The sequence below is a fragment of the Zosterops lateralis genome (genome assembly GCF_965231275.1).
Source record: "Zosterops lateralis genome assembly, chromosome: 7".
Lineage (NCBI taxonomy): Eukaryota > Metazoa > Chordata > Aves > Passeriformes > Zosteropidae > Zosterops > Zosterops lateralis.
Window position 1 is genome coordinate 26,786,712 of NC_139767.1, and position 12,814 is coordinate 26,799,525.

Sequence of the window (12,814 nt, forward strand, 5' to 3'; positions counted from 1 at the left end):
AAAAACTGGGTCCCTACTGAGGTGTCTGTGGCAGGGATGTAGAGATTTTGCTTCAGGCATCTCTGGAAAAAAAAATATGGCTCTAACCTGCATGTTTCACAGAACAAGTCCTGTTACCAGTTCCTTCCTTCCCCTCACTGGCTGCTGAGCTCTGCAGTGCCGAGGATGCTCCCACAGCCCCGGGGCTGCCCCCAGGGTCAGGGTACTCTGAGAAGGGGGGTTGGGGTGCGAGGGCCAGTGTCTGGTTTCAAACAAAAGCGCAAAGCCTTGAAAGGAGGGACTAAGAAGAAACAGGTGGGGGGTTAGTAATAGAGCCTCTGAAGTTTATTTGCTTAACGAACAGAAGCCCAGGCTGTCAGACCTAGGTCAAATACTCCTGCAGTTGGGGTGTATTTATTTCATACGTGGTCTGTAACCCAACCTGATTCCTGGATTAAACCACTGTAAAGTCCTGGCCCCCAGGAAGCCATCCCATGTTTGCCATCAAGCCCAGCACATGCCGGGGCAGGACCTTGAGGGGCCACCTCAGTATTCACTGGAGCCTTGTGTCATCAGTAAAGCCTGTAATTGTGGCTCCTGTCATTTCCAATGCGAGCTTTGCAGTTTACAGCTGCAGTCTGTGACCACAGATCCATCACTTCGGTGTCCCATTAATGCAAGCCATGCCTGAAGGCTCCTGGGATAAGCTGCTCAGGCTGCAGCACACAGCTGTTTGGTGGGACACCACTCTCCCAGAGCCCAGGCAGTGGTGACAGTCCTCCACAATCACCGTGCACCAGGTCCCTCACAGGGTGGGAATTCCTGAAATCTTCATGCTTTTAAGTTTTTAGCAGAGTTTACCTTTTAGTTCAATATGCTCAGAAGTCAGCCAGTTGCAGAGCAAAGCGAGGGAAGTTTTGGATTGGTACAATGGCAGTAAAACTACTCGCACACACAAAAAGAGTTTTCTGGTTTCCCAGATACTCCCCTGATCCCATTAATTCCACTAAGGTAGACAGCCAGTGTGCTCCAGAGTATTTCAGAAGCTGAAAAATTTGCATTTGAAAATTTGCATGTGAAAAATTGCAGATCTGCATTAAAATTAGAAAGGAAAGAGGAATTAGCGGTGGGTTTTCCCAAGACAAGCCTGAGGCTGGTACTGCCGGGTAACTGTGCTGGTTATGTGCAAGCAGGAGTCAGGTGGAGACATGTGAAATCAAATAAGTTAAAATGAGGGGAACAAAAGTATTTTCATTCAGAAACAAAGTATTTCATTCAGAAACAAATTTCTCTTCATTTAAGAGAAACCCCATTTTTACACTAAATTTGGGATACCTATATGTTTGCTTTAGGGAGATCATTTAAGTCTGAATCATGCAGAAAAAATGGTCAAGCTGACAAAAACGTTCAGGAGCTACTATGTTTTATCAACCTAACTTTAAGAACCCAGGTTATTTGTACTTTGGTACCTTCTTGTTTTGTGGATATTTCACACCATGTAATTCACTATTTGTAATGAAGGTAAAGCTGTAGCTGATTTTCAGTTGGTCAGGATAGAAGAACATTTTTGAGAGAGAGAGGGATCAGTGTTTGTTAGACCTCACTGGTGAGAACTTGATGGGATGTGGCAGACGTGCTGTGGCTTATCTGTAAGCATTGCAGAAAAGTTCTGATCATGGCACTGGTTCCAAACCAGCACACAGCATAAGCACCCACTGTGGAAAAGGAAAAAAAAACCCACTTTAAATATATGTTTATCTGTATTTTATTGGAAATTTTTAGCTGATTTTTTTCGTAGGATGGTCTAGGTCATGAATAGGATGGGTAAATCTCTTTTATATGTGCTAAATATTTGCATGTCACCTATCCTGTAATCTTGGCAAGCCCTTTGGACCTGTAAACTTTACTGTGCAGCCCACACTTAGCTGGGGATTGTTTTTTGGTCCTAATCTTTGTAGGTCTGTGAGAAGACCCAGTCCTTTACATGGTCATAGCCTTTGTGCCTATGACTGCTGCAACTGGCTGCACTGCTGGAGTTGGGAACCCAATAATTCTTTGCTGCTTGCCATTTGCTTTTGAACTCTGCCAAACCATCTTCTGCTTCATGGAGATGATTTTGCCTGTTTTGTGAGTGGTGACCAGAATCTGGTTTTGTTTTATGTCCTGTAGGGTTCCTGAGCTGGAAGATGCCTGTCTAAGATGGAAACTTCTGCTTCAACAGCTGCTGGGAAAAAAGAAGGGAAAGGTGCTGTTCTGGAGGGGAATGGCTTTACAGAGACGGGGAAGAAACCCACTCCTTTAGCAACAGCAGGAGCAGCAGTGGCGCAAGGAGGTACTTTATGTTTCTCACAGTTTGAAAGCAGCAGGGGTGTTTTTCATTAGACTGTAAGAATTTAATAAGTATGGTGGCATCTGTCTGCCTGTGAACACGAATCCCACCAGTGCTTCCCACCAGCTGACTGGTGCTGCATAGTGTTGGTAGCACTGTGCCCTCCACTCCTCCACAGTGGAGTTAAAGAATGGCTGGTGAGGCTGGCTGGGGGTGGGGAGCACCTCATTATCCTGGTCAGGAGGGGGTGTTGTGTGTCAGCTGTGATCCTGCTAATGAGCTAAACAGACTGCATGGTCTTCAGTCATGGCTGCTGGGATTTCATGGTTAGAGAGGAATTTGGGAATGTCCGGATCCAGTGCAGGAATGTTCCTAAAGAAACCTCTCCACTTGCGCTGTTCCTGTTCAAGTCAGTGTGTTAAGCAAGATTTTGGTCTTGCTGCTTTTGAAGTCAACTGGGAGGCTCTTGTGGACACCTGCAGGCATGGAGCCATTACTGGTGGGTGTAACTCTGGTGTGCAGGTGAATGTGTAGGGATGTTGCTGCTGCCTCCTCCTGCTCACTGTGGCAGGAAAAACCCACCCCCATCTCTGGCACACGTGTGCTGGTGGATCTCCAGAGGAGTGCCAGGGCCCATCATGGTGACACTGCTGTGGGCAAGGCTGTGGCCACTGGGGAGTCACCATAGCTGCCCTCACTGGGGACTGGGTGTCCTCTCTGGACAGGGTATAAGGAGACAAACTTAGAAGAGGCTGCACCTGTTCAGATGTGACAAGAGACACCCTAACTGAGTAAACTTTGCAGGCAGTTTTTTTTCCTTTTTGAAATATACGTTATTGCTAGCCAGAGTCTACTCCAAAATGAACCTGTCCCCTCCCCTTCCTTCACTGCAGGCTGGTTTTTCATCACCCAGGAGAGCAGAATGACTCTTCTGTGAGGTCCTCTCTTTCGTACCTAGATTCTAGATTGGCTGGAGAGTTTGAGTTTCTTGTTGCCTGAGTTTTGAAGATAGTTTCCAACCAAAAATGCTTAAATCTGCTTTATCTCTCCTTTTTTCATAAACTTTGCTGCTGAGGTTTCTTTTTCCAATTGACCTATGAAGAATCAGATGCACAGAATAAAGTAGGAGTGGCTAGATTATAATCTATCATATTAGTTCATGTGTTTGATGAACTTCTTCTTTAAACCTACCAGAAAATCTTCTACAAAATTGTTTGGAGGGAAGCACAGTTTTGTAGTCCTGGATGGGTCTGAGCTACTTTCCTTGTGAGCACTGCACAAAGTGGCAAAAAGGAAGGCTTGCCAGGAAGTAGACACAGGGGGGACAGCAGGGTGCAGAAGTTTGGCATCCCCCAACAGATCCCTGAAGAAGCAAAGACTATAGGAACTACTGAGGCAATCCACTTGAGGTATCATCTCAGTGACTGGCAGACCTGAAGGGTTGATTTGCCCCAACCTAGTCCCAGCATGTACTAAAATTCACAACCCATAGATGTACTGTCATGAATAAACAGCTTCTCCCCACTTGGCACTTGCCTCGGGAGTGCCTCCACTGGGGAAGCAGTCACAACCTTTCCAGAGATCCAAGTGAGGATGCCCCAAGGTGGAGTGTCCATCCAGTTGTACATTTGGCATCCCTGGAGACCTAATTGGTTTTTAAGCATACAGTATAATACGTTCTGTTAGCAGTGTACTCTCACCTTTGGGAAAAAGTGATTTATGGGGCTCAATATTTCTCCTGTTATTAGGAGGAAGTGGAGAAGTAAGTTGAGAGATTGTTTGAAGATATCAGGAGAATTGTGATAAAAGCGTTGTGTAATGAGATGTAAAGAGTGAAATCTATGTCATGCTGTGAAGAAAAGTGCTCATAAATGACCCAAAATGGGCAGCAGTGGAGCAGTGTGTGGTTGGACGCTGGCCCCGGGACTCTGCAGGTGATGCACGTGCTCTTGTGGTTCAAAGGGCTTTCCTTTGAACTCTGGCTAGACATAATACAGGCTCCTGAAAGTGAGCAGCATGCTTGTGCGTGTGCCTGGAAGTAGAAATATTAATACAAAGTTGTCTCCTAACATGAGTTAGCTGCAAGGTGTGATTTAGCAGGTGATAACAAAAAGGCTAGGTGGAGATGAGACTCTACTTACATGGTATTCATGGTAATATAACATGTTTGATTCCCTAAACTAGAGTAATTACTCACAACAGGCCAGAACTATGAGTATTTATGCTCATTTTTTTACAGAAGAAAGCAAACAAGGCTTGGAGATTAATTAGGAAGTTCAGCTTGAGGAGGGGATCAGCTTTAAAGGGTGGGCCTCTGAGCTCCCCACCCTGCTTTGGGGCCATATGAGCAAGTCTTTATTCTCATCCAAGACATACTCTTGATTTCATTTATTGCAGAGGTTTTACTCTTTGTCCTAGCATATGAGAAAGTAGCAGTGAGGCTCAGCCAGTGCTGCAAATCACCAAGCTGCTCTCCAGTGCCAAACAAGTGTAATTCGCAACACATTTCTTCTCCTTTATTCTACTGAGTCACACAGAAGGAGTGCCATCATAGCATGTTTTGCATGTTTCTCAGCTCATAAGGTTCTCTTTTTCACTTGTAAGAATTAATAGATTCATAAGGTTTTATTTCTAATTATTTGAAGGAATAAACTGAATATTAATTAAACAATTGTAGCTATTTAATTATATTATTATTTAGACTGTATTATTATATGTTCAGTCTGCATTTCAATTTTGCTTGCTTTGGATATTTGTCCCAAAAGTTTTCAGCCTCTAACAAATTAAGTTGTAGCTGTAGGAAAAGATCAATATTGTTGATGCTGACAGTAGAGAAGAGTCCTTTTGTACTAAAAATTTGCATCCCATATTTTTATTCTTCTGAAGCTGCCATTTTAAACATCATTTGCGACAGTTTTTTATAGTAACTCATTGATCAGATGTTCAGAAATTGGCCTCACAGATATGACATCAGGGAAGTCTCTTCTAATTTTCTGTTTTTCCATAAATCATGTTGGCCAAGGAGTCAAAGCTCCTCTTTTCTCTTGCAGTAGGGGCACACATGTATGTGTGACTGAGATGGAAACTGTTTAAAATGACAGTGTGTAGGAACTATAGACAAGTTAGATCTGCAGAAGAGGCTCTTGTGGTTTTTTTTGTCTCTACTGCTGGAAGGGCAACTTGTAGCAATTCAAGTTCGGAAAACCCTTCTGTTGAATGCAAAAGTCTATATTGCTGTGTAGGGTAGGAGGGTTTGGTGCAGAGCACCACGAGTTAGGCTGGTTTGTGTCCTCCAGGCTGGCACTGACATGTCCTCTGTACTTACAGGCCTGAGGAAGCCCAGGCACATGGCTGTAGGGGAAATTTAAATGAGCCACTCTTTCAAAGGCAGAGATATTTAGGAGGATAGGTTTCTCATCTTGTAATAAAAATTAAATACAAATTCTCCTAAATGCTAACTGCCCGACTTTAACGAGGCCCAGAATGCACTGTTCCCTCTCCACCCCACCCTCTGCATGACACAAACTCCAAGTCCCCAAATTGATGGTGTTTATGTTTGAAACATTTTTCTGATGTCTGGCTCTGTCAAGACTAATTTTAGCATTTCTAAAGCTGGGTAAAAATACAGCCTCATTACTTTGATGTCAGAGCATAGTTTACTATTAGTATATTCTGGGGTTTATCATTTTAGTCATGTTTAACACAGCTACAGCAGGCATGCACTATTAAATCTGGCTTATTTTACATTCCTGTCCGAAATTATTTATTTGGAACAATTTCCTCTCTATCAAAAGACACGGCTAATGCTGAGTTTTAATGTGTTATTTACACACAAAATAACCTATTTACAACTCGGTATCTGCCGCGGGGAGAATGAATGGGGCAGTGCTCCCTTCATCCTGTTGTATCTGAGTTTAACAATCTGGATTGCTAATAGAACCATTTATCACAGGGTGGTAATTTATTTTATGTTAGCTGCACAGGTCTCCCTGCCTCTGATCTATGGAAATACTTTGTATATAATGAAGTTCAACAAGTCATTTGGTGTAAACATGGGGAAGCCAAGCTGCAGAACTAGTAAGACTCTGGCTGTGCTTTTTTTTTTTTTTTTTTTTTTTTTTTTTTTTTTTTTTTTTTTCCAGGAGGTAATGACTCTCCTCTGATATTAAGGCTTCAGTTGATGAAATACAGCTCTTTGCCCTGTGTGTGCTGTGAAGGCAGAGTATGGGGCTTTTCTGCAGTGGATCAGTGATTGGGATGGAGTTTGGTCACTTGATTTATGGGCTGGCAGGAATGCTTAGTTCTGCAGAAGTAGCACACTCAGCCCTTTCATAGGCAGAGGAGAAGGGCAGGGAGCACCTCCCATTGCTCTCCAGAGGTCTTCCGTAAGCAAGCCCCAAGTGGCATTGGCAGGGAGTCCTTATGCAGTTCAGCTTGTCTTAGTGCTAGATTATGGGAAGACCATGTAAATGAGGAGGAGGAAATGCCAGCATCCCAGCAGACCTCAGTGCACTGAAAAAATATATCGTTTGTGTGGCCCAAGACTCAGACAAATTAGAATGAGAACAGCCCCAATGAAGTCATCTCCTCTGTCCACCCTGGAGGGGCAGGGACCTTCTTAAAGAGTGTTTTTCATTCAGTTCACATTTTCCAGGAAAAGGAACATAACCAGTACAAGCACATTCTTAGCTTCTCTGCCCTGCACTGCTTTGCTGTGTACAGCTTAAAATGCTGAGATGTGTTCAACAGAAAATCTGGGAGTGGCTCCAGGAGGAAAGGGGGCAAGTGGTTAAAACTGAATGATGGGAAAATTCTGTAATTCAGACTAAGAAATTCTCCTGACAGCCACTGTCTATTCTTGTGCATCTACTGCACAGAGTTCAGTGGCCCTCACCTTGGGTAGGGCTTCAGTGCAGTGCTGCCACAAGAGCAACAGCAATCAAGAACTGTATTTCTTCTCTGACTATTGCTGTCAGCCTTTCATGAAACTAATTCAGTTGGGTCCTAAAGTGTATTTCTTTGCTACTGTAGCACTTCTGAGTGGACAGATTGCCTACAGTCTCCTGTGTACTCACTCATGTCCCTTTGGGCAGCTGGATGTCTCAGATGCTCAGATGGGTGCAGTGCTGAGACTGTTCCTCAGTTATGGGATATGCCAACTTTGTCTCGTGCTGGTCTCACCTGACACCTGCTCTTTGGGATAGTTTCAGAAGGATCCCTGTAGAGATGGGTGAAGTTAAAGCCATGCTGTACCATCTCTTTTGTTTCATGAGCAGTATCTGGTGTGTGGGCCAGGCAGAGATCACTCTGGGAGCAGCAGGTTTAGTTCTTCAGTTACAGTGGCAGAATTTTGATAACTAAGATTGCTACAAACTGTGCTACAAAAGCACGTATTTTCTTCTGCCTACCCTTTCTCTTCTATCCACAGCTTGCTGTCTCCCTAGTTTCTTCTTTAAAAGAGTCAGCCCAGGTAATAATTTGCTTTGCCTAAATAAGTGATTGGAGTGTGACTTCTTGGGTTTGTTTGTTTTTTTTTCCTCGTGAGGGAAACTCCTTGCCCAAGCCTCTCTACTGACGTTGTGTGGTAGCCAACCCTGTGGGCAAAGGTGTGACCTCAGAGTGGATAACCATTAATGTTTACAGACTTTTTGGTTCAAATTGTGTAGCCCTTAGATGATGCAACAGGTTTGGACTTTATGATTGGGCTCGACGATCTTAAGGGTCTTTTCCAACCTAAATGATTCTATAATTCGTAACATCAGCTATGGAAGCTGATTATGTACAGCTCCCCCACACTGTTACAGCAAAAGTTCCTATAATTTCAGCTTGTTACAGATGCAAAGATACTTTTGAAGACAGAATAATTTTATCTCATCTCTAACCACACTGGAGGTTTGCACACCAAGTTAAAACACTTTTATGATTTTGAAACAGAAAAAGTTATTCTTCTAATGCTGGTTCTGGCACTGGTGATCCCAACCATGAAGTACCACCTGGAAGACCTTTGTCTTTTGTGAGTGTATTATATTTTTATTAAGAATAGTTGTAATAATAATAATAATCGCTTCCACGTTTCTATTATTTTGTAACTCCAAAAGTTTATTCTGGGAAATACTGATAGGTCTTCTTTTCTGGAGACCCAGTTTAGACTTCATTGAAGTACCCCTCAGAGGTTACCTAAATATAGCCTTTTTAACTGATGCTAAACTTACCTATTTTGGATTGGTCAATTGTAGCGAAGTAAGAAAATCCAGCGGTGATAATGGATTATCTCCTGGATTGTCTCCTCTGCCAGCATGAACCCACAGTTTGAATTTTTAGTATCTCTGGCAGCTTTTTACCTGAACATCTGTGAATTTGCAAAGGTTTTATGAATCAATTCTCCCAACACCACCCATTTATCATGGCATTTGAGCCTGACATAATAATGGGAGGACAAAGGATGGGAGTTATTTTGTCTGAAGTTGGCTGCCTAAGTGTTAGGTGTCTAGTTTGGGATGCATTTGCATTAGGGTAGAGTGAATCACATGGTGCAGATACCTGCTTTATTCCCTTGAGGGCTTCATGCCTGGTTTAATGTTAGGTGGAAAAACCTCAGTCTTCCCAACTTTGCCAAAATTGCAGAGTGGGGTTAAAGCGAGGAACCAAGTTGGGACTAGGTTAATACTTTAAAGCCTTTCATTCATATTCATCAGTCTATAGCCTGATGATCAGTCTGGGAGCCCTGACTGCCAGCTCAGAACTGAAATCTCAGCCCATGGCTTCTCAAGTTAGAGGCAAACTCAACACCCAGATGTCAACACAGCCAGGGGAGCTGATTCTCAGAGCTGCCCCTGCTTTATACCAGCATTGGCAAAACTAGTGTTTTAACAGCCCATTCAGAGAGATGGGACATTTTAAAATCCACACTAAAAATACAAGGGAAAAAACCATAGTAAATTCTCAAGACTACAAAAAGTTCCTAAAAATAACCCAAATGGAGGGAAGGCTATTAATGCAAAAGTAAATAATTATGTTAAGGGAAGCAACTAGAAAGGCCAGTTGTGTAAATCACTTTAAAGGGAACAAGCCTTAGATAAAATCCATCCTTTTATCACACAGATTAAGTCTACCTTTAGATGCTAAATAATTGATAGGGTTTTGCAGAGCATTCCATGGCTGCCTGCACAGAGCAGTGGGACTGCTCCCGAGGTCAGACGAGTGGCAAAGAAAAATGTTCCTAGAAATGCTGTGCATCCAATACCAGCACCAAGAAACATGGCTTGTATTCCCAACACCTCCTAAAGAATTTCTGTATGGCCTTGAGAAGGCATCCATAGACCTCAGAGTGAAAAGAGGACTTGGCATTGTTCCTCACCTTGTTAAACTGCCCGCCATGAAATCAGGTTGTCTGTTTTCATGGTTTTGTGTGGTGATGAGTGAGGTGCAGAGGCCTGACAGGACACAGCCAGTTCCCCTGCACTACTTTTTATTTTTATAATTAGAGAAGAAGAATTGTGCTGTCTGGTGGCTTCTGGGGAGCTCAGGGCTTGTGGGGGGGATTTCTTGCTTTGTGCAGCCCCCACACTGCCTCAACACTTCAGTCTCTATCAGCATATGAACATCCTGGCAAGACAGGGAGATATCATTGCTCCCGTTCTGCAAACAGGGAGCACAGGGCTTTTTTTCTAGGGCCCAAGTGACTGAAATGGGTTGAGCAGTTTCAGAGTGATGTCAAGAAGTGATTATCTCTGGGACTTCCTATGTGGTGTACATGGGACACGGATGATAGTACAGAGGCCTTAGCCCACGTTCCTTGGTTCACCATATCCACTAGAAGGCCCTTCCTCTCTCAATGATATGCCATGTAATCATGGTCAGATGACTCAAATCCTCATGCCCATCTGCCAAACGGAGGCGTTGTTTCTTTCCCTTCAGGAGAGCTGAACACAAGTTGTCTATGCATCATCCAGAGCCTCTGAGAACATCACGATGCAGCAGTCAGCTTCATTCCTCTTGGTTGCATAAGGGTCTGAAAATGCTCAGTAGCACAAACAGGTTATCACTGAATTTAAACTAATTCAGCAGTGCCTTTGTTCAGTACCTAGCACAGTGGGCTCATAATTAGGGGCTACAATTTTTTCCAGAACCAAGTGAGACAAAAATTGCAGAAACTTTAAATTCTGAAATAAATTGATATCCCATGAATTCTGTGTGGGGACTATGCTTGACAGGATGAGTTCTCTGATCTTAATGATAATGACAGAGAATAAAACCTCAGCCAAGATTGTAAATTTAGCTCTTGAAGGAATGAAGGGGATATAGTATCTTCCTGCAAACTTCTTCAGGATTATGTTAAACTCGTGACTTTATGTGTTGGAAAATTACCTAAACTGAGTGTTCTGTGACTTCCATAGTGGTGTTGGGTTGAAATCAGGTAAACCTTACTGGAAAGAGCTGAGCAAAACTGTGGGCATATAGGCTGAGTCCAAAATGAAAATAAATTTTAAAAATTGAATGTGATCCCACATGATCACAAACTTGACTGAAATCAATTCTGCCTTTTCTGGAGTTTCTTAGAGAGCTCAGTGGGGGTTTCTTTGCTCTTTTTTTTATACCTCTTTCCTTCTCCTGGAACACCAGATCTTTTTAAGACCATCCCATTGAAAATTCTTCCAATTGTAAGTAAATCATAAATAAGAACAGGAGTATTGTAAGCAAAATATTTATATTTATTGCCACCAGTATCTGATTTTTAAAATACAGCAACATTTGCAGGATTTGAATGGTGCCATTTTAGCCAGAAAGCTGTTCTGTTCTGTTCTCTTCTCTTCCAGTGATCAGCTGCTGACTGACAGATTTTCAGAAAAAATCACAGCTTGCAACAGATGCATCCTTAAGCAAACAGTTAAAGTGGATGTTTTGATGGCTTCAGTTGTATTGATATAAAAGATCAGTGTCTGACATTCCTGAAGACTATCCAATAGAGAAGGCATCTTCTTCTAAACCCCTGGCCCTGTGTGTGCTGCTTCAACAATAGTTTAATCGTTTATAGAAAGCAGAGATTTTATGCACCTAACAAGGTGCTCTGAGCCAAGAGAGAGTGATAGGGGGTCAGCACTGCTGACCCTTGAGACAGAATGTTGGGTAATATTTAGATTTTTCTGAAGAGAAATTTTTGTTCTGTTTGTGAGGTGATAACTTTATCTTTCTCACTCAGTTTTTCTACCTGAGGCTCACCCTAGTTTGTGGCTGCTCTTTGTGGGATGGACCAGCAGCGGCAAGGGGAGTTCTGGCTGGAGTGAATATCCCTGTCCTGTGTTAATGTGTGCAAGTGCCGTCTTGCAAGTGAGGCTTGAGGTTAAGACAAATCTGTTTGTGTCGATTTTCAGGTACAGCTGGTGATGTTCTTTCAGAGGCATTTACAGCCACACTATAAAGTAAAACCAGAGAAACACAAAGGTGAGGACTTTAGGCATTGGTTTGCACGTCCTGTTTTAACGAGAGGAATTATTATGTGTTGTGGGAAGCTGATCCGACTCCCAGAGGCTGCTTGTGTGAAGATACCCATTTTTTTGGTGGCTCCCTACAGTGAGGGCACAGAACTAAGCCTGGAGAAAATTAGTTTCAGTTCCTGATGAAGTCCCAAACTTCCTTCATGATTTTGCGAAAGCTGCTTGACTTCCCTTCGCTCCCTCATTTATATAATGAACTCGGGTTGTTCTTTGGGCCTCCAGGCCCATCCATCAGCATCTGGTTAGCATGTTTATGGCATTGGTCACACGGAAACACTTAACGGGTCAGGCTGTGCGGAGGTTACCAGTTCCCACTCCCCACCACCTGCAAGAGGGTGCTGCTGCCCTTGCCTGCTGCCTTACAGGGGTGACATAGTTCATATGTGTTAGGTGTTCCCCCGCCGCTGTCCAAAGAGGACAATAAAACAGTTTTGCAGAGTTGGGGAAGATAAGTTTAAGGTCTTACAGTGAAGGTGTTTTCAGTATCTGTAGTGAAGAGACCGTTTGGGGTTATATAGAATGAATGTATTCCAAAGGGCTTGCTCTGAAGTGAGAAAGTTTTTCAGGTGATCTTACCCAGAACTCAGCTGGAGAACATCAAGTTGTTAATAACAATGTAAATATTTAAAAGCAAGAGAAAATTTGTTTTCTTGGTTCACAACAGATTCCTACATATGTAGTCTATGGGTGATATCCAAGTACCTGGGTGGGGTTTTGGATACACCTGGATGAATTTACAGAAACCATGGAGAGCTTCAGGGTTTACCCTGACCCAAGCAATAGACACCCAGTAGGCATGTATATTAACCCAGCCTAGCAGCACACAGTAGTCTAAAGTCCTTTATAATTAGACTCTTGGATACCAGGTGATGGAAGGATAAAATCATTGTCATGAGATAACAGGTTCAGAGAGAAACTTGGTTTCAGCTTACCTTCCCATTAGTCTGCTGTGCACATGCATGCTCTAGTAGTGTAATCAACTGCTGAGGGCTCTTGTTTGGTGCGATTTTTT

The 12,814-nt window shown here is 43.0% G+C and overlaps 1 protein-coding gene across 2 annotated transcripts in view; it reads left to right on the forward strand.

Moving 5' to 3' along the window:
• GLI2 (GLI family zinc finger 2) overlaps window positions 1–12,814 on the forward strand; it is a gene marked incomplete at its 5' end in the record, with an annotated part of 189,418 nt that overhangs the window by 47,181 nt on the left and 129,423 nt on the right. The window contains one exon of one of the 2 annotated variants that reach the window (XM_083865653.1): window positions 2,149–2,311. In XM_083865653.1, coding sequence (XP_083721779.1) covers window positions 2,179–2,311 — 133 coding nt within the window. Of the gene's footprint in view, window positions 1–2,148; window positions 2,312–12,814 lie in introns of those variants that run through there. The other variant, XM_083865654.1, reaches the window with a different exon arrangement.